This window comes from Danio aesculapii, chromosome 19 (assembly GCF_903798145.1).
Source record: "Danio aesculapii chromosome 19, fDanAes4.1, whole genome shotgun sequence".
NCBI lineage: Eukaryota > Metazoa > Chordata > Actinopteri > Cypriniformes > Danionidae > Danio > Danio aesculapii.
This window is the reverse complement of record NC_079453.1, coordinates 5,636,766-5,658,321: the sequence shown is the minus strand read 5'-3', so window position 1 is coordinate 5,658,321 and position 21,556 is coordinate 5,636,766. Positions and strand designations below refer to the sequence as shown.

General features: G+C 38.9%; 1 protein-coding gene across 1 annotated transcript in view; it reads left to right on the top strand.

The window, feature by feature from the left end:
• Positions 1–13,218, top strand: part of khdrbs3 (KH domain containing, RNA binding, signal transduction associated 3) — a 278,892-nt gene extending 265,674 nt beyond the window's left edge. The window contains exons 8-9 of the mRNA XM_056479532.1: positions 4,486–4,538; positions 13,039–13,218. Coding sequence (XP_056335507.1) covers positions 4,486–4,538; positions 13,039–13,130 — 145 coding nt within the window. The 3' untranslated portion in view covers positions 13,131–13,218. The remainder of the gene's footprint in view (positions 1–4,485; positions 4,539–13,038) is intronic.
• The last annotated feature ends 8,338 nt before the right edge of the window (positions 13,219–21,556 follow it).

Sequence of the window (21,556 nt, the reverse complement as noted above, 5' to 3'; positions counted from 1 at the left end):
AGGTCTGAAGAACCCAGATACACACCCGGACAAAAGGTGTGGCTATCCACCCGGGACATACGCATGCGACTGCCCTCTCGCAAGTTAAGTCCCCGATTTGTTGGTCCCTTCACCATCGTGGAACAGGTTAACCCCGTCACCTACAAACTACAATTACCCTCTCACTACCGTATTCACCCTACATTCCACGTATCACTCCTGAAACCCTATCACGATCCTGTTCTTTCCCTCCACAGAGCCTGACCACGAAGAGGAACCCCCTCCTCCACTGCTCCTAGAAGAAGGAGCCGTCTACGCAGTGAAGGAGATCTTGCGTTCCCGACGTCGTGGTGGCCAGTTGGAGTACCTGGTGGACTGGGAAGGGTACGGCCCCGAAGAAAGGACATGGGTTCCCAGAGCTGATATTCTCGATCCTAGTCTCATGGTGGAGTTTCATGAGAGCCACCCTGAGTTCCCAGCGCCTAGAGGCAGAGGGAGACCACCACGGCGTCGGAGGTGTCGGCCCTCAGGAGCGGGCCCTGGGGAGGGGGGTACTGTCATGGATTGGTCAGGCTCTCACGACCCCCACTCACGAAGATCACCATCACCTGACTTCTAATGAGCACACAGCTGCATCACATTCACGAGCACCAGATAAAAGCACAGCACTCCAGTCGCTCATTGTCCGGGCTCGTCTCGACGAAAGCGGACAACTGAGCGACCACTCAGCGTAGTCATCCTCAGCTAAACAAACGATTTACTTACCTGTTCTCTTTGTATTCCTCCTAGTCTTCCTGGTCCTCCCGAATCGTCCTGTCTTCCAGTCCTTCCAAGTCTGTGTCATCCTCTGTCAGCTGTATCTGGTGTGTGCTGTCCATCCTCGTGTATTCCTGTTACCCAGCCACGGAGGAAAAGACCCCAACATCATTCCTGATCCTCCTGGCTATCCTTCATGTGCTCCTTGTTGTCATTCAATAAACACCCTAACGTTTCCTTACCTCTGTCTCCTGTCCGCTTCATAACAGAAATGTATAGGGCGGATTAAGCTTTTCTACAGATATTTTGAGAGAAATAGTCATGAAACCTGTTAATATAATGTATAAATCAGCTCTAAATCTCCATTATAGAAGAAAACGAGAAGCATCTTTTTATTCCACCAAAGTCTCTATTTCTTATAGCAGCATCCATCCTGATGTGCGTCCAGTGGAATTATGGGAGCTTGAACATGAGGCTGTGATTGACACTGGACGCTTAGCTGAGGGCCGACGGGAGAAAAACTCAATTTGGAGGCAGAAAGGGAACAGAGACCCAAGAGCCAAACTCCTGAGACGCTGCAATGAAAGGCAGGAGCAGCTCAAATCTGCCCGGAAAATAGCTTCTGTGACGCTTATTCTGCTTCACGCGGCTGCCGAGATGTCGCTTTGTCCTTTTAAATAGGGAGCAGACAATGTCAAATAAGCACAGGCATAGTATGATCTCTGAACACCTTTCTATTACGAACACATCCGCCTTCTGTCTCTGGGAATGCTCACGGACACGTATACTGTAGTGTCAAATATACATATGCACAATTTATATAGTTACAGAGTTAGTATAGTTGCATGACTATTGAAGTCTATTTTAGTTTGTAGCTTAAATTTATTTGATTTGATCTTATATTGTTTAATATAATAATAATAATAATAATAAATTATTTAGATTTTTTAATAGTCTTTTATAGTTTTCTGATCCTTCCTTGATTTTTTTGGTTTGCTTAAAGGGCACATAGTTGACCTCTTTTTTATGATTTAATATTAATATTATGGTTCTTCTGAGTGTGCCAGTTTAGGTTCAGTTTAAAACACAATTCAGATGTTTTTATTATAATGTGTTAAAAAGTCTCATGTTGGGGGCGTGTCCACAGTTCGCTGATTTATGGGTGTGTTGCTTCACATGTAAATTAGTTTCGGCTTCCCGCCAACGTAACAAGGGGGCGGGGCCATGAGCTCACCCGCTCTGCGTTTGCAACAGAGTCTGACAGGCAGACAGAGAAGGAGAAGGAGAGAGAGGTTCAGCATTCAGTCGTACATGTACGACTCTGACACAGACCAAGCAGAGAGTACAAAATCATATGTGTCTTTGTACAGTTTTACAGCCAACTGTGTGCTAGTTTCAAGTGCCGAGCTTGTACACAGAAACTAATAACCACGCACACTGAATTAACTTTGACTGAGGCACCGGATGCACCGCTCGAAGCCGCGACACGGCACACCATACACTCTCTGTGGCGCACCAGATACATGAAGTGTCCCGAATCGTCGCGCCACACGTTTTTAAATTCTAAACATAGGTTTCTGCAGCGGTCCGCGGCGCCCAGCCGTCGACTTGAGTGTACCCTAATAAAAACCGATGTTTAGAATTCTAAAACGCATGCTAGTTAAGATCACAGGGAGCTTCTGGGATCGCGAGAAATGCAAACGGCTGAAGTATAAGGTAGACTCAATGAGAAGTACACATGTTTGCAAACCTACCTAAAGATACAACCAATAATTCCGATTAGAGCGATAATGTGGAGAATATTGCTCTTGTGTTGAGCCCAATGAGCCTTGCATCTAAAAATAGAGCTAGGGTGTTCCTTTAGTGATATCGCTTCGACTCACGCTGAAAATGGCGGAAGTGAATCAACAAACTGAGAATATGATGACGCGCCTGTCAATCAGTATTGGTGGGGACCGCACTCCTACGTAAAGTAGGTCGGTTTGAATACCGCTCCAATTGGTCCACCGTGTTTTTTTGTTGGTAAATTGAAAAAAAAAGCACTGGGTGTGCTTATATCACCCCAATATGACGGTCTATACACCATACATGCACATATGTCTGTCCAAACAGCTTGAAAAGTAGATTTTTTACCATAGGTGCCCTTTAAAAGTCCCATAAAATTAAAATAACATTTTTTTAGCTGTTATTATATGCATTGTTCATTTTTAAGAAATCTATACCCTAGTGTGGTCCAAAACAGTGACATAAGAAGATATAAAACTGATATCAACATGTAAAGCTTGCAGTTTTGTCACTTTCACCTAAATGGATCAAAGGTTTTATTCACGTCAACCCAAACTACAGTTTCTTCCCACATCATAACCAATCAAATGCTCTCTAGTAGCTGACATGCCCCGCCCCCTTCCAGACGAATCTCGATTGCTTCTCATTTGATGCACTTGAGCTCAACCTCTCTCACTGCAGAGCGGTGATTAAACAAAACGCTATTGGCTGTTTTTTTTAAGGGGAGGAGCTACACAATGTCCCACCCTCTCTTCGTGTTTCAGTTGAGATTATATCAAAAATCGAGTAAAATGCACATTTCAAAGCACGGGACTTTCAAATGGTAATGGGGCATATTTCCTTCGCAGCTAGCTAAAAGTTGATGATTTATAACTGCAAATAAAATATTAATAGATTAATAGCTAAGTTGATTATTAATTAAAATGAATAAATAAAATGACAGATTATAAAATTAATACAAATAATATTTAGCATTAGTTTTATTTCAGGTTACTAATTTTGACTGTCTTATAAAAACTGGATGGATGGATGGATGGATGGATGGATGGATGGATGGATGGATGGATGGATGGATGGATGGACAAGGATAGATAGATGATAAATAGATGGATGGTGGATGAACGGACACAGATTAATGGACAGATGGATGGATGGATGGATGGATGGATGGATGGCTGGATGGATGGATGGATGGATGGATGGATGGATGGACAAGGATAAATAGATGATAAATAGATGGATGGTGGATGAACGGACACAGATTAATGGATGGATGGATGGATGGATAGATGGATGGATGGATCAATAGACAATAAATGGATGCATAGATGAATGGATGGACAAGGATGGATAGATGATAAATAGATGGATGGATGGACAAACGGACAGATAGATTAATGGACAGATGGATGGATGGATGGATGGATGGATAGACAATAAATGGATGGATAAATAGACAATAAAGGAATGGATAGAGGGATGGATGGATGGGCAATAAATGGATGATTAAATAGACAATAAAAGGATGGATGGATGGACAAGGAAGGATAGATGATAAATAGATGGATGGATGACAGACAGATAGATTAATGGACAGATGGATGGATGGATAGATGGATGAATGGACAATAAATGGAGGGATGGATACACTATAAATGAATGGATAGATGGACGGACGGACGGATGGATGTCAATTTAAAGTTTAATTCTTCTGTATTTGCATGCGTGTGCGTGCGTGCGTGCGTGCGCGTGTGTGTCTATATATCTGTACACAATTTTTCATTTTTTAGTACTTGTTTTAGTTAATTAAAACTTAAATGAAAATGAGAAACATTCCATGGCAATTTTCCAACTTTAAATGGTATGTTTTCAGTTTGAGTATTTTCTGAGTGAAAATTTCAAATTTGATGCTGATTTCATAGTTTCATAATGAAGTAATAACTTGTTTCTTGTTTATTTCTACAGCTCAGATGATTATTATGAATACGGCATCAGTGGAGACTCATACGACTCTTATGGTAAGTGCTGTATTATTATTCATTCATTCATTCATTCATTTTCCTTCGACTTAATCCCTTATTTATTAGGGATTGCCAAAGTGGAATGAACCGCCAACTATTCCAGCATACGTTTTATCCAGCGGATGTCCTTCCAGCCGCAATTCATTACTGGGAAACATCCACACACACATACACTATAGACAATAGTTCAACCAATTCACCTATAGCGCATGTGTTTGGACTGTGGGGAAACCAGAGCACCCGGAGGGGAAACCCACACCAACATGGGAAGAACATGCAAACTCCTCACAGAAATGCCAACTGACCCAGCCAGGACTCGAGCCAGCAATCTTCTTGCTGTAAGGCGACAGTGCTAACCACTGAGCCACCATGCTGCCCTATTATTATTATTATTATTATTATTATTATTATTATTTTATTTTTATTTTTATTTTTATTTTTATTTTTATTTTTATTATTATTATTATGTTTATTATTATTATTATTATTGTTTTATTTTTATTATTTTTATTATTATTATTATTATTTTATTTTTATTATTATTATTATTATTATTATTATTATTATTATTATTTTATTATTATTATTTTCAAAGCTAATACTATTTCATACTTATAGTCCAATGACGCCTTTTTATAAAACCTCCCATAATGACTTGAACCTTGGGTTTTGCTCGTATAAATCCTGCAGGCCTTTGAGTTGCAGTATCTATAGAAGAGCATTGTATTTACATGAACAGACATTTTCAATGAATGCTGAAGCGAGACGGTTTACATGCAGCAGAAGAATGAAACTGGCCAAATGGCATATTGCGGGAAAGCAAATAAGTTTGCGATTGTGAACACAGAAGGTACAGAGTACCACTAATATGGCTGAGATTTCTGGGAAGAATGGCGGTGCTCTGAAACTGCTGACGTGGCTTTTGTAAGCTCATTGTCGCAGCACAAAGATAAGACATGCCATTATACTTCTCAGCGGTTAGAATATTAATGCTTTTAGTGGCCCTACAGTATATTCTGATGCTTTTGTGGGAAGTTTGTGGGCTGACTGAACCTTTTGTGTGTGTGTGTGTGTGTGTGTGTGTGTGTGTGTGTGTGTGTGTGTGTGTGTGTGTTTGCAATTTTATTTATTTATAAAATATAGATTTTTTTATAGGGCAGCATGGTGGCTCAGTGGTTAGCACTGTCGCCTTACAGCAAGAAGGTTGCTGGTTTGAGTCCCGGCCGGGCCAGTTGGCATTTCTGTGTGGAGTTTGCATGTTCTCCCCATGTTGGTGTGGGTTTCCTCAGGGTGCTCCGGTTTGGGAATTGCGCTATAGGGGAATTGGGTAGGCTAAACTAGCCGTAGTGTATGAGTGTAAGGGTGTTTCTTAGTACTATGCTGTGTAAAACATGCTGGAATAGTTGGCGGTTCGTTCCGCTGTGGAGACATTTGATAAATAAGATACTAAGCTGAAAGAAAATGAATGAATATTTGATTTTTTTTGTATAAAATAATCAACAATTGGTTTTGGTTTGCTAAATACACTGCACAAAAATATACATGTTCATTAATCAAATGTTTTTTGTTTATTTACGATGTGAATTGTATTATGGGAGCTGGATCTCTTCTCTGTCGACGTTTGATGTCGAAAATTCAACTCTAGAGTTCAATAAAGAGACTTTTATTGATATTTTAGTCGTTTGAAATAATATATAGAGGAATAAGTCTGTAAAATAACAGAAAATGTACTGGCAAATGTTTTGAACATTAATATACATCATCAACCCAGACAGGAGATCACTTTTAACTATTAAAAATGTTAATAAAAGTCACTTTTTCAAACTTTTCAAGGTTAAATGTTGTTGGAAGAAAGATCAAGCTCCCATAATGAGATTCAAGCATAAATACACAGTGGAAAATAAAAACATGAATCACAAAATACAGAAAACTGCTAAAATCAGGATATTTTTATAGTGTAATTTTAAATCATTCAACTGTTTTGGTTCCATTTCACACCAGACCGACTATTCTGAACTAAACCAGATGGAAAAGTTGTCATATGACAACATCCACACCATCCATTGGCTAGATCAATTTCCTGAACTTCATTTTGATTGGTCGGATTTAAATTTAGACATTTAGCAGACGCTTTTGTCCAAAGCAGCTTACAATTTAATTCAATTCAATTCAATTCATCTTTATTTCTATAGCGCTTTTACAATGTAGATTGTGTCAAAAATTGTAACAAGATTGTTACAAGATTGTAACATAGAAGTTCTAGAGTCCAGTTTTCAGAGTTGAAGTTGATTTACAATTGAGGAGGAGCTTCAGTGATTTAACAAGGAGAGGAAATACAAACAACATGTGCGTCTTATACAAATGAACTGTTTGTGCTCAAAGAATTTTGTGCTAGAGTGTGGAAGGTTTTTTTTATTATTAATTCAAAACTTACGTGAGCAACACACAGAAGTAAACAAAAAGTGGAGGAAAAGTCAGCAGACAGTATGGAGTATGGACCTCCTCACAACTCCCCGTTTGTCCAAGAGCTGGTCAATAAAGTTTAGCTCATCCCAGAATGCACGTCGCAGCTGTTTTTGTCCAAGTTGCATTTGCGTCGGTTCGAACTGTATTATGTATGTGTATATATATATATATATATATATATATATATATATATATATATATATATATATATATATATATATATATATATATATATATATATATATATATATATATATATATATATATATATATATAACAAACTGCCTTAAGCACATCTTGGTATGATTGTATGCTCCGCTTGCCCACTTTTTTTTCTGCTTGATTAAACTACTTGTTTAAAATGAATTTGATCAACACAATTATTTTTTTTTTTAGGGGAAAACTTATTTTTTTATGTTTAATCCACTTAAATTTGTAAAAACTATTGAGTTAACTCAATCAGTTTGTGTTGGGACAACATAAAGGTGTGTAGAACATTTCATTTTTTACAGTGTACACTCAAAAATGCACTTTTGCTGCTTGTTTAAACTACTTATTTGACATAAGTTGAAACAACACAATTCATTTGTGGGTTTTTTTTTGGAACAACTTAATTGTTTTATGTTCAATCCACTTATATTTGTAATCAACTGAATTAACTTAATTGATTTGTGTTGAGACAACATGAAGGAATTGTATGGAACTCAGCATTTTTTAGTCAGTCGATTGCTGATTTCACACCTGCCCAATTGAACAGCGCTAAAAAGGCAAACAAACCCTGGTACGTTTTAACCGAAGTAAATGAGGCAGGTGTGAAACCAGCCGGTCTGTAGGTCTACAGCTGGATAATATTGGAATGAAGAGGCAGAGCTGCAGTCCACACATCCACAAGCAATCCATAACACTCAACTTAACACTCTCCGGCTGCTACAAAAGGGACACTTTGACAGTTCAAAGGAGAATTCGCCATTATCCCGCTGATGTGCATCCTTGTTCCCTCTAGAACGACACGCGTGAACCCTCTCCTTGAAGCTTGCGCTGGCTAACCTGAGACTGACAGCTCTCTAATTAAAGATTATTGGCTATAGTTTCTTGGCTGAAAACAAGTGACTTTCCAGCCCTTTGTCCAGTGTCTTTCTGTCCCTGCAAATGAGCGAGATCAGACATAAACATGACTTTTAGTCGCTGCGTAATAACGTTGCGTGGTACGACAGCAAAGTTCCTTGAATTATTACGGCAGCACATCATGTGTCCTTTAAAACTTGTTTAAATGCATTTTGAGTAAACCCTCGGCTTGAACCAGCGCTAGCTAACCTGAGACTGACAGCTCTCTAATTAAAGATTATTGCCTATAGCTTCTCAAATCATGATTTTCAGGTACTGCGTAATATCGTTGCATGGTGCGGCAGTAAAGTTCCTTGATTATTACGCCAGAATGAGAGTATAGTTCCTAACCATATCTGCCAAGAAAACTTTTTATTTTCTGGTACATGATGTAACTACAAAAAAGTCAAGCTTTAAATGGGAGAGTTACTGAAACGCTTTGGTCATTATTGAGGAGATGCTAATGTTCTAATCCGATTCAATGATTGATGCTAAGCTAAGCTAAAAGTGTTCCCTTCAGACCCGGAAATCAGCTGAATCTATTTAAAAATGCTAAATCTCAGCTGTATTACTCCATAGGTGACTTTTATAAAGTGGAGTGTTCCTTTAAAAACTAATTTATCATAACATCACATCCTTTAAAACTTGTTGTAATGCATTTTAAGTGCACAGCAAAGCATTTTTCAACCTTCTGCTTGAACCAACACTGGCTAACCTGAGACTGGCAGCTCTCTAATTAAAGATTATTGGCTATAGCTCCTCGTCTGAAAAACAAGTGACTTTCCAGCCCTTTGTGTCTTTCTGTCCCTAAAAAGAGCCTCAAACTAGCAAGATCAGACAAAAGCGTGATTTTCAGGTGCTGCGTAATATCATTGCGCCTGCTGCAAACATGCTACGGCAGCAAAGTTCCTCGATTATTACACCAGAATGAGAGTATAATTCGATGTACAGCACGATGTAACTACAGAAAAGTCCAGCTTTAAAAAAAAAAACGCTTTGGTCATTATTGAGGAGATGCTAATGGTCTAATCCGATTTAATGATTGATGCTAAGCTAAGCTAAATGTGTTCCCTTCAAGCCCAGAAATCAGCTAAATATATTTAAAAATTATAAAACTCAGCTGTTTAACTCCAATGGTGACTTTTATAAAGTGGAGTGTTCCTTTAAAAAACGAATTTAAAGCAAAGCATTTTTGAACCCTCTGTGCTTGCTAACCTGAGACTGACAGCTCTCTAATTAAAGATTATTGCCTATAGCTTCTCAAATCATGATTTTCAGGTACTGCGTAATATCGTTGCATGGTGCGGCAGTAAAGTTCCTTGATTATTACGCCAGAATGAGAGTATAGTTCCTAACCATATCTGCCAAGAAAACTTTTTATTTTCTGGTACATGATGTAACTACAAAAAAGTCAAGCTTTAAATGGGAGAGTTACTGAAACGCTTTGGTCATTATTGAGGAGATGCTAATGTTCTAATCCGATTCAATGATTGATGCTAAGCTAAGCTAAAAGTGTTCCCTTCAGACCCGGAAATCAGCTGAATCTATTTAAAAATGCTAAATCTCAGCTGTATTACTCCATAGGTGACTTTTATAAAGTGGAGTGTTCCTTTAAAAACTAATTTATCATAACATCACATCCTTTAAAACTTGTTGTAATGCATTTTAAGTGCACAGCAAAGCATTTTTCAACCTTCTGCTTGAACCAACACTGGCTAACCTGAGACTGGCAGCTCTCTAATTAAAGATTATTGGCTATAGCTCCTCGTCTGAAAAACAAGTGACTTTCCAGCCCTTTGTGTCTTTCTGTCCCTAAAAAGAGCCTCAAACTAGCAAGATCAGACAAAAGCGTGATTTTCAGGTGCTGCGTAATATCATTGCGCCTGCTGCAAACATGCTACGGCAGCAAAGTTCCTCGATTATTACACCAGAATGAGAGTATAATTCGATGTACAGCACGATGTAACTACAGAAAAGTCCAGCTTTAAAAAAAAAACGCTTTGGTCATTATTGAGGAGATGCTAATGGTCTAATCCGATTTAATGATTGATGCTAAGCTAAGCTAAATGTGTTCCCTTCAAGCCCAGAAATCAGCTAAATATATTTAAAAATTATAAAACTCAGCTGTTTAACTCCAATGGTGACTTTTATAAAGTGGAGTGTTCCTTTAAAAAACGAATTTAAAGCAAAGCATTTTTGAACCCTCTGTGCTTGCTAACCTGAGACTGACAGCTCTCTAATTAAAGATTATTGGCTATAGCTCCTCGCCTGGAAAACAAGTGACTTTCCAGCCCTTTGTGTCTTTCTGTCCCTAAAAACGAGCTGCAAACGAGCGAGATCAGACAAAAGCGTGTGTCAATAACACTGCGGCTCATGGAGACGGATGCCGCTGAATGAGCTGCGCTGTTACGCTAATGGCGTCGCTAACCTCTCGCTCGAGGCCACTTCACTGAAGCCCTTTCAAGTGGCCATTTGATCCTCTGGTACAATTAAAGTTGTTTTGTTCTTCCGGAGGTGAAGGACAAAAGCAGGACGGTTCTCTGAGAATGTCGGTTGAATTATCTGGAGGACGGTTGGCGGATGGTGGCATCGGCTCTTGGGTTTTGTTGTTGTTAAAGATTGGGGTCGCTGTGGAAAAGGCACAACTGAAGGTGGTTTGGGTCGCTGCAAGTTACTGAACAAATCACTGTCAGGCTGGAGGAAGAGCAAAGTGTGTCTCTGTTTAACAAGCTCACTAGGATATTAGTACACTTTAATGGGAACAGGGCGAATATGTTTTCAAGGTCATATTTCACTACACACACACACAAAATGAAAGATGTATGAAATCTTTTGTTTTAAATATTTGAAATAATTAATTGAATATTCATTCATTCATTTTCTTTTCGGCTTAGTGCCTTTTAATCCGCCTACTAATTTGCCTATTAATCTGGGGTCGCCACAGCGGAATGAACCACCAACATATCCAGCACATGTTTTACGCAGCGGATCCCCTTCCAGCTGCAAACCAGCACTGGGAAACATCCACACACACTCTTTCACACACATACACTACGGTCAATTTAGCCTACCCAATTCACCTATAGCACATGTCTTTAGACTTGTTGGACTTCTGAGCACCCGGAGGAAACCCCCGCGATCAAGGGGAGAACATGCAAACTCTACACAGAAATGCCAACTGACCCAGACAGAGCTCGAACCAGTGACCTCCTTGCTGAGGCGATTGTGCTTCCCACTGCGCCACCATGACCCCCTTAATTGAATATATAATAGAGAAAATATTAGTTGCGAGCAATGATTAATCAATGTTGAAGCATCCAAAAGGCAACTAAAAATGTATAGTCCAGAGATTTTTTTTAAATTAATATATATATATATATATATATATATATATATATATATATATATATATATATATATATATATATATATATATATATATATATATATATATATATATATATATATATATATATATATATGTGTGTGTGTGTGTGTGTGTCAAAACAAGCAGACCTTAGTTGTATACATACATTTATATGAATATTCACCGGCCACTACATCTGTGCAACTGCTCATTAACGCAAACTTTTGATCAGCCAATCACATGGCAGCAACTCAATGCATAAGGCATGGTCAAGATGATCTGCTACAGTTCAAACCGAGCATCAGAATGGGGAAGAGAGGTGATATAAGTGACTTTGAACATGGCATGGGTGTTGGTGCCAGACGGGCTGGTCTGAGTATTTCAGAAACTGCTGATCTACTGGAAATTTCACACACAACCATCTCTAGGGTTTACAGAGAAAATATCCAGTGACTGGCAGTTCTGTGTGGCGAAAATGCCTTGTTGATGCCAGAGGTCAGAGGAGAATGGTCAGACTGGTTCCAGCTGAAACAGGGTTTCTGCAGGTTTCACCAAGTCTTTTTAAGACTATGAAGAATGAAGTTTCAGACCTATAAAGGGTTAAGCGCTACGGATAAAAAAAAAAACATGGCCTAGCAGAAAAAACTAATTTAAATGAGTTATTTCTAAGCCACATATTTGAAATGTGTCAAAACAAGCAGACCTTAGTTGTATACATACGTTTTTTTCAACAGAACTTAACATAAAATAACACTTTAAAAGCTAAATGTATGCACAACAAACGGTTGTAATATTAGTTATGAATAGTTTTGCCAAAAGTTTTGAGTTGTATTGCTGGTGATTGAAAGTGCGTCGGATCAATTGGATAGCTTCACATAAACCATGGAAAATTAAGACGGAAAATTAAAAGGATTTAAGACCTACAAGAAAATATTTCAGTAAATTTAAGACTTTTTAAGGCCTAAAATCTTGTTTTTGAAATTTAAGACATTTTAAGACTTTTTAAGGCCCCGCGGACACCCTGTAATAGAAAGCCAACATTAGCTCAGATAACTTCCAGCAGGATAACACACCATGTCATAAAGCACGAATCATCTCAGACTGGTTTCTTGAACATGACAATGAGTTCACAGTACTCAAATGGCCACCACAGTCACCAGATATAAATCCAATAAAGCACCTTTGGTATGTGGTGGAACGGGAGATTCGCATCCTGGATGTGCAGCCGACAAATCTGCAGCAACTGCGTGATGCTGTCATGTCAATATGGAGCAAAATCTCTGAGAAATGTTTCCAGTAGCTTGTTGAATCTATGCTACAAAAGAATAAGGCAGTTCTGAAGGCAAAAGGGGGTAAAACCCGCTACCTAATAAAGTGGCCAGTGTGTGTGTGTGTGTGTGTGTGTCTATATATATATACACATATATCTTGACAGGTCGCTCATTTTACCGCAGTGTATGATGAGCATGTTTCATGCTCTAATTGAAATGTCCTAAAAAGCCCTAAAGAACTGTTCCACTAATGAGCCTCCTGACCCCTGTTCTTTGTCTCCCTCTTTAGGCCCGGAGGAATGGACAAACAACCGCAACAAAGCGCCACCAGCAAGAACAAGCAAAGGAGTGTACAGAGATCAGCCGTATTCCCGGTTCTGACCTGCTACAGTCCTCCACGTGCCCTCCCAAAGTAATGGATTTTCTATGGACTCTCTTTCCTGTTTTTTTTGCAAATAAAATCGACCAAAATGACAAAAACCGATGAATAAAATCCTGTGGAACTGGTGTTACATGGATGACCACAACAAATGGAGTATTACGGATCAATGGATTATATGCCGTTTAAATCAGACAACCAATCAGAATATAAACAGTCCCACTTATGACGGAGGGAGGCGGGCACTAGCGATTAGGGGGTGGAGTTATATGAGGTATACGATATTTAGATTTAGCAGCTCAGTTTTTTTGTAGATACTTTTTTTTTTGGTTGGTGATCAGCTTCAGTGTGTCCCTTGTAAATTTGACCTTTAATGAAAGTTAACTAGAAAAAAAAGAAGATCTCAGTGCACATGTTGTTTTCCTTCTTTTCTCTTTTTCTAAATGGGAAATTCTTCAGCGTTAAAGGGCTTATAGGAGCATGTCGTATTTCAAAAAAAGAAAAAAAGATGAAAAAAAAAATCTGTGTGCAGTTTCAGTTGCGATGAGAAAAGCCTGCGTAGTTTTTGTCTGGTTTTTGTGTTGAACATTTTAAACCCTTTAATGAGCTCTGTGGTAATAAGTGTTTTCTCCTAGCGAGCGATCTACTTTTAGACCTTCTCATGAACGTCTAAATCGACAGTTTTGGATCCAATTGGAAGTTGGAGTAACGCAATTGTGACTAAAATCCCTGATTGAATTTCACATTTTGAGTCGATATATGAGAGATTCCTCCTCAAGTTAATGACGTTTCTCCATTTAGAAGTTACTCCTGCACACTTTACTGGGCAATTCCAATGCATTATAGCACATTTAATCCATTATATGGCACTTCAGGCTTTCCATTAGTATGTTATATAGCGTGGATGCACTGTAAAAAACAATTATTTGACTTTACTCGAAAACAGTGAGTAAACCCATTGCTTTCCAAGCTATTCATTGATTTTACTTTAAAAACTGAGTAAACTTAAATTTATTAAGTAATTGAACTATGTTGGGGTGACACAGTGGCTCAGTGGTTAGCACTATCACTTCACAGCAAGAAGATCGCTAGTCTGGCTGGGCCAGTTGGCATTTCTGTGTGGAGTTTGCATGTTCTCCCCATGTTGGCGTGGGTTTCCTCGGGGTGCTCCAGTTTCCCCCACAGTCCAAACACATGCGCTATAGGTAAATTCAATAAACTGAATTGGCCGAAGTGTATTAGTGTGTGTGTGTGTGCGTGAATGAGTGTGTATGGGTGTTTCCCTGTACAGGGTTGCAGCTGGAAGGGCATCCACCGTGTAAAACATATGCTGGAGTAGTTGGTGGTTCATTCCGCTGTGGCGATCCCTGATTAATAAAAGGACTAAACCAAAGGAAAATGAATGTATAACAGGTTACTTTTTCAAGTAAAGTCAACTTGTCGCTGTTAAGGCAACAGGGTTACTCGCTTTACTCAAGTTAGTAAACCCATTCCTTTTAAAGCGATTCATTGACTTAAAAAATGAGTAAAATTATTACCTTAAATATTATCCAAGAGTTCACACTTAGCTGATGATTGATTATAAAGCAAGTTTGGCATGCTGTCCTGGGAGAGAGCCCTGAGCTCATAAGATCCTCGAGCCCAGGGCTCCCTCCCTTCTGAAGGGCGAGAGGGGAGTTAGAGCTTAGGTAGGTCCCGAGAACTCCCCACTTATTTGGGGATAATAACAAATCAGAAATTGCTATATAGAGATACACCTTCTGGTTAAGAGCTCGACTGTAGTGCCTATTTAGATTGATCAATTCACTTAAGACGCATGTCTTTGGACTGTGGGAGGAAACCGGAGGACCCAGGGGAAACCTATGCGAGCACGGGGAGAACATGCAAACTCTGCACAGAAATGTCAACCGGCCTGTAAAGGACCTGAACCACTGACATTCTTGCTGTGAGGCCACAGTGCTAACCACTGGACCGCCGTGCCACCCTATAATGGAAAAGGAGGAGGGGTAGGGGTAGAAGGGGGGATTCCCTCTGGTTATTTATAGTGAGTTAGGAATCATCTGATTGGTGAATCATGTGTTAGCTAATGCGGGACCAGCTGTGATCAATCATAAGCCCGTGCTCTCAAAATTAGTTTATAAATAAACTTCACTATTTAAATTAACTATATTCATAATTATAAAAATTCTGTGAACTCAACTCAATTACTAGCTATAACAGGTTTACTCACTTTTTTAAGTAAAGTCAACTTTTTAGGCAATGGGTTTACTCACTTTACTCAATTTAAGTAACTAATAATTTTTTACAGTGTGGGTTAAAATAGCGATAGAGCATTAAAAAGAAAAACACTGAACCAAAGCATTGCTTGTGATAGGCATTTAAAGGAACACTCCATTTTATTTTTGAAAATAGACAGACAAAAAATAAAAAGTTGCTATTTTTTTGGTCAATATGGCTAATAGCAATATGATTGCACCTGCTGAAACGATGGTACGACAGCAATGTTCCTTGATTATTACGCCAGAATGACAGTATAAATCCTATCCATATCTACCTAGAAAATTCTAGCTTTAAATAGGAAAATTATTGAAACTCTTCTGTCATTTTTGATGAGATGCTAATGGTCTAATCCGATTCAATTATTTATGCTAAGCTAAGCTAAAAGTGTTCCCACCAGACCCGGAGATCGGCTGAATGCATGGTAAAACTCAACTGTTTAGCTCTATAGGACAGTGATCTTTAACCTTTTTATGACTGCGGACCGGTCAACACTTTGGACTTGGGATTCCATTGGAAATACCGAACTTGCGTAGGGAAAAGATGCGATATGTAAACGGCCCTCCACCATCATTTGCGATCTACAGCAGTTGGATTCATCTGAATTCACCTGATTTGTTGACAAATGGGTTGCGGATCCATTTCTTGGCTGTTCGTGGATCCTTCACTGTGTAATTTCCTCTTCGCAAAGAAACTTTCCAGAGACGTCTGCTTGTTACTCATTTTGCTAGCTTGTGGGTTTAATTTTGCCACTCAAATGACCGAGATGTAACAGAGAGAATACGGTCATTTTTCAAAACAAAAGATTTTTTTCAAAATAAAAGCTCGTTCAGACTCAGATAATAAATAAAACGTAAATAAATAACGATTTCGAGTGTGGCCCGGTACCAATTGATACCCGGAGACCCTGGGTTGGGGATCACTTCTAAAATGAGCCTATTATTTTATAAAGTGGAGTGTTTCTTTAAAAACAAACATAGCAGCGCACCATGTATCATTTAAAGCTTGTTTTAATGCATTTTAAGTGCGCAGCAAAGTGTTAGCGGCCATTTCTAAAGCCAACACTGTTGATTCAGTTACCTAGTACTGTTTTCTAAATCTATTAAAAGTCTAATCCAATGTACGCTGAAGTTTAAAAGGTGATAGTAATGACAATTCTTGTGGTCCTGGTGGTGGTGGCATTTTGAATACATTTTCTGTTAAGAGCTATAATCTTTGTAAGCTTGTGTAAGCCCTTTAATTCTCGTCTCAGTTGATTCTAAAATAAACTTTTTTGAAAGAAAAGCAAAGCATCATTTCGTTCTTGTTCACTTTGGTTGAAAACTGTAAGTTAAACTAACAGCTAAAATGTCTCATCATTAAAACCCATTAAAGATTCACTCATTTAAGCCCACATAAATGTGAAAATAAACCAAATAGTAAAAGGAAAGTGAGTACAGTTCCCTCACTGACTTGCTAGCATTATTCGATTTTGATTGTTTTGACAGTAATTACCATTGTGGAATTAAATTTAATTGCAACCTGTTAAATTCATTTGTAACCCACCGCAGCCAGCAGCATGAAATAAATTTGCAATCATAAACGTACCTTATTATCTCCCATAATTCTTTCTACTTGAAAACAACACACTGTGGTGCGACGTATGAAAGCGACTTCCTCCGAGAAGTTAATTATCCACTAATATATCTTTAATCGTGCTCATTTATTAATGGCAGTCATAGACACGGTACTAATTTGTTGCACATGGACAGAGTATAATTCCAGATATTGTCTTTCATACAGTATAAATGTAAGCAGTGGCTTTCTGAACGTGCTTCTTTTTTGGGGATTTCTGCTTGCTGTTTTTGCTCTTTCTTCCCCCCTTCTGGTCATATGACCGTCTCTATAGTCCACTAAACAGCCTCTAAATGACCCCAGCTGACCTCAGAGCTGATGAGGATGGCGGTAGCTGTATTTACAGGCCTTCGTTCCACAAGGTAAACTACCCGTCACAGTCTAATCTCATCTAAACTAGTTCTTAAACTGAATAAAAACAACCACAAACCTGTTCATTTAAAGCTTTTCTTGGCTCGACGCTTTTGCTGAGGAGCTTAAACTAGAAGTAAAAGTGTAAAAAGATTGATAAATAGCTGTAATGTTGCTTTAACTAATCATTGTTGTCACCAAGGAGATGAAATGATCTGTTTTATTGGATGTGCTATGGCTTTAAATGCATCAATGTTTATCTTTTAGGTCTTTATTTTTTTATCAGTTCGCTTTCGGGTTTAATGTTGCTCTTTTGTTTTTCAGATTGCGATTGATGGACGTGACGTCCTGAAACGCCGCTGATGCTCTTCTTAATTTGCGGTGAGTTTAATATTTTGTTGAGCTCTCGAAAGTTCAACAAAGAAAGTTCTTTTACTTAAAGTTGAAGGTTAAACCAAAAATGTCTCTTCTAAAGGGGGTTGCACACCGGATGCACCGCTCTGCGATGCGCCGCACCATGCGTTTTAGAATTCTTAACATATGGCTCGTTTCCACTGACTGGTACGGTACGGTACGGTTCGGGTCGGTACTGGTCACCTTTATCAGGCTTGCGTTTCCACTACCAAGGGCACCCTTTTGGTGGGCGTGGTGTTATGTCAGAAAGTTTCAGTTGACGTAATTCTCGCTCGAGGAAATGTCTACAATAACGCTGTACTGGTCACTTACATATCATATGAGAAACACTTCTCACAAAACAGATGCTTTACACACATAAATACTTGTTTATAAATGCTTATTACTAACTTTTCTATGAACATGAGTTGATTATAACTGCAGATCAATGACAGTGTGAAACAGACTACTGTAATGCCTGTGATTATATTAAATAAATAAATAAATGAACATATATAAACACATACAGCCGCTTACAGTCTCCGATATGTTATCAACTACAGAAAAACTATACACAGCAGACATTTCGTCCTTATTTAGGTTCAAAAACACCAGAAAATATAGCCTACAGTCAGTGTAAACCTCTCATCTGTGTCTGTAATCTTCAGCAGCACATGTAGCCTCTGTTAGAGAGGAATTCCATCATTCCCAGTTCATAATAGTCCAAAAGGTGAAGATAATAGTTAAACATGGCATTTTGTTCATGTTTGATGAAAAATAATGTGCTCCTTTTTTTCCGGCTTCTCCTTTGCTTCTTCACGCTTCACTCTCGCGTTTGTCAAGTGTCTGATAGGATCGGGTTTTAAAAGCACGTCAATAATCAAGCGCACGTTATTATCATCAGCTCAAGAAGTTTGCTATTTCAGATATAGACGCGCGATGAGCACAAGGAAGAAAGTGAAACCGCTCCCACTTCAGACTGCCTCGTAAAAAACTACGAGGCACAGGGTAGATTCTGCTCTACTCCATGGCCTTGTGGCTGTTCATCAAGATGACGACAAGGTTTGTTTGAGCCCGGATCGACCATGGCTTGTTATTATATGTATATATAATTCCGCTATAATATCTCGCTGTGTATTTCAAACATGGCGTTTTTTTTTTTCATTCTGGCTTGTTGCGAAAGCGAATGACGTATCTCTGTAAACCAATAGCGTTCAGCTGCGCGTCTAGCTCCGCCTTTTGGTACCCTTTCTCGTGTTCGGTACCCTTTCGAAAGGGTGCCGACAAAGTGGTACGGTACGGTTCGGTTCGCCTTTTGACAGTGGAAACGGCCATAAAAGCGTACCAAACTGAACCGTACCGTATCACTCAGTGGAAACGGGCCAATAGATTTATATCAGTGTATGCGGCACCAAGCTACGACTCAAGACACTGTTCATATTTCTGCCACGCCACAGAGCACCATCTGAATAGTTTCATTTTAATAACACACGAATGTGCGCGTCTGGTGTGCAACACTTCCAACTGTGTCACGGCGCAGAGAGGCGCATCCAGTGTGTGACCCCCTTAAGCAGGCCCAGATTAAGAATTCTTAGGTGCCTGGGCACAATGTCTTGTAGGGCTCCTACCTGGCCACATCCCTATAGTTGAATTAAAAAATAAGATTAATTTAATTTTTAATAAAAATAATCTATAATGTATTTCCTGCATTTTTTAAATACATGATATACAGTACATATTTCTAGTCTCCAAAAATGTTACTTATTTTAAAAGCATATAAAGCAGACTTTGAAAAAAAAATACTAATGCAGCTAGTGAAAATGAATGGATTTTAATATACAGTACTTGTTCAGGTTCACTGAAGAAGTACTAAAATATATATTTAAGGGTGTTTTTTTTAATGTAAACTTATAATGTATATGATTTGGATATAACACCTCTCCAATCCAGTTCTATGAATCTGAGTCCTCCATAACACACACACTTATTAATGATTTCTACTTGTCTTCCTCGTGATGAAGAGTAAGAAATATCTGATATGTAGTGGGGGAAAAAAGAAGAACGTGTTCATCAGATGCCGGATTCGAACCGGGTTCATGATCGATCGCGTTTTACGAGCTACGCCACTCACGCTGCTGTTGGTTGCGCTCTTTAGTTATGATGTCTCTGTCAATAAAATGGTGATGGGTGTGAATTGCTTAACTAGCTTATTCCAACGAGTTGCGCTATTTGCACTTAGCCTAAATAGACACTCCAAAATCTGCATTTTCCCCCCCTCGCAGGGGCCCCAAGTTTGCACAGGCCCCTGGAACTATGCCCATAATGCCCATTGGTTAATCCGGCCCTGCCCTTAAGGCATTACTGTGAACAATTGCGTTGGCTGAGAGAGCTCAAACACGTTAAAAACACATGCAAATCAGGGTATCTGCTTTGAAAAGACTTCTTAAAAAGTCTTAAATCCACTGAAATATTGTGTTGTAGGTCTTAAATAATTTTAAACGAGTCTTAATTTTCCTTTGTCCATCTAAAGCTTTACCCAATTGGGCCAACACCCTTTCAATCACTGACAATATATTTCACTAAAAGTTAAGAAACATTTATTAACTAACTTACTTATTAAAATTTACTTATTAATATGGTTTTATTATCTTCCTTACAATAACATTTGTTTTTAATGTATTTTTAAGGTTCTAACTTCGCCATTAAAAAAATATTAAGCCTTTAACCTTGTGTAAGTCTGAAATTTCATTCATAATGGTTTTAAAAAGGTCTTAAAAAGTCTTAAATTTGACATTTAATTCACATTGGTCTTAAATGTGACTTGATGAATCCAGATGACAGAAACCCTGTCGCAAACAGCTAGCATTTACTCTGACCCCAGAATTTACATATTCAACAGGGTATTGTAATGATTTGAGATGACATTAGGGCTCAGATCCAAATGTAGCTTTATTTAGAGTTGTCAGGCTGGCAAGGTTCAAAGGACGGGAGTATGTTGATAATCCAGAGAATGTAACAGATGAATGGCAGAGGCAGGCAGCGAAACAAACACAAACAGTAAAGCAAACAGGGATCACATAACGGCTACCTAAAGAGGAAAATGCTTAGTAATGCTTACTACAGGATAACAAGACTCAGCAAAGATGTGTGTGGTGTGTATGTAGCCCATGTAAACAGTCATGGCTAACTTCAGCTGCCTAATCAAGAGGTGACCTGAAACTGGTGTGTGACTGCAGAACATGATGGGATATGTAGTTCGGTTTAGTGGCAGATGTGATGTGCAGAGTGACCTCTAGCATGTCTGGTGGACAATTAACTTGGTGACCTTGGATAACAAATGATCTGATGGGTATATTGAGCTGTAGCTTCACCGACACATTCTGGAGACACCAAAGACGTATTTTACATCTTGTAAAAGGGGTAAAATTGGAGTGTTTCTGCTGTTAAATCCCTGCCTCCAGAGAGCTGACGTGCTTTCCTCTAGCCACTGTCAAACAAGAGCTCTACAGCATGAGCGGATAAAGAGATGAGCCAGAGAGAGAGAGAGACTGCCATAGAGTAAGCCTATCAGAAGCACTGCTGTCTGTGGATGATGAGTGTTTTGAGTGCCACCCTGCATGTGCCTTCAGCCACCTACTGCCATCAGCAGCTCTTCTGCACACGCCTGCATGAGATTGTGATAAATTAGGCTATGTTCACACTGCAAGGCTTAGTGCTCAAATCTGATTTTTTTCTTAGATCTGATTTTTTTGTTTCACATTGTTATAATAAATGAGGTCAGAATCCGATTTCC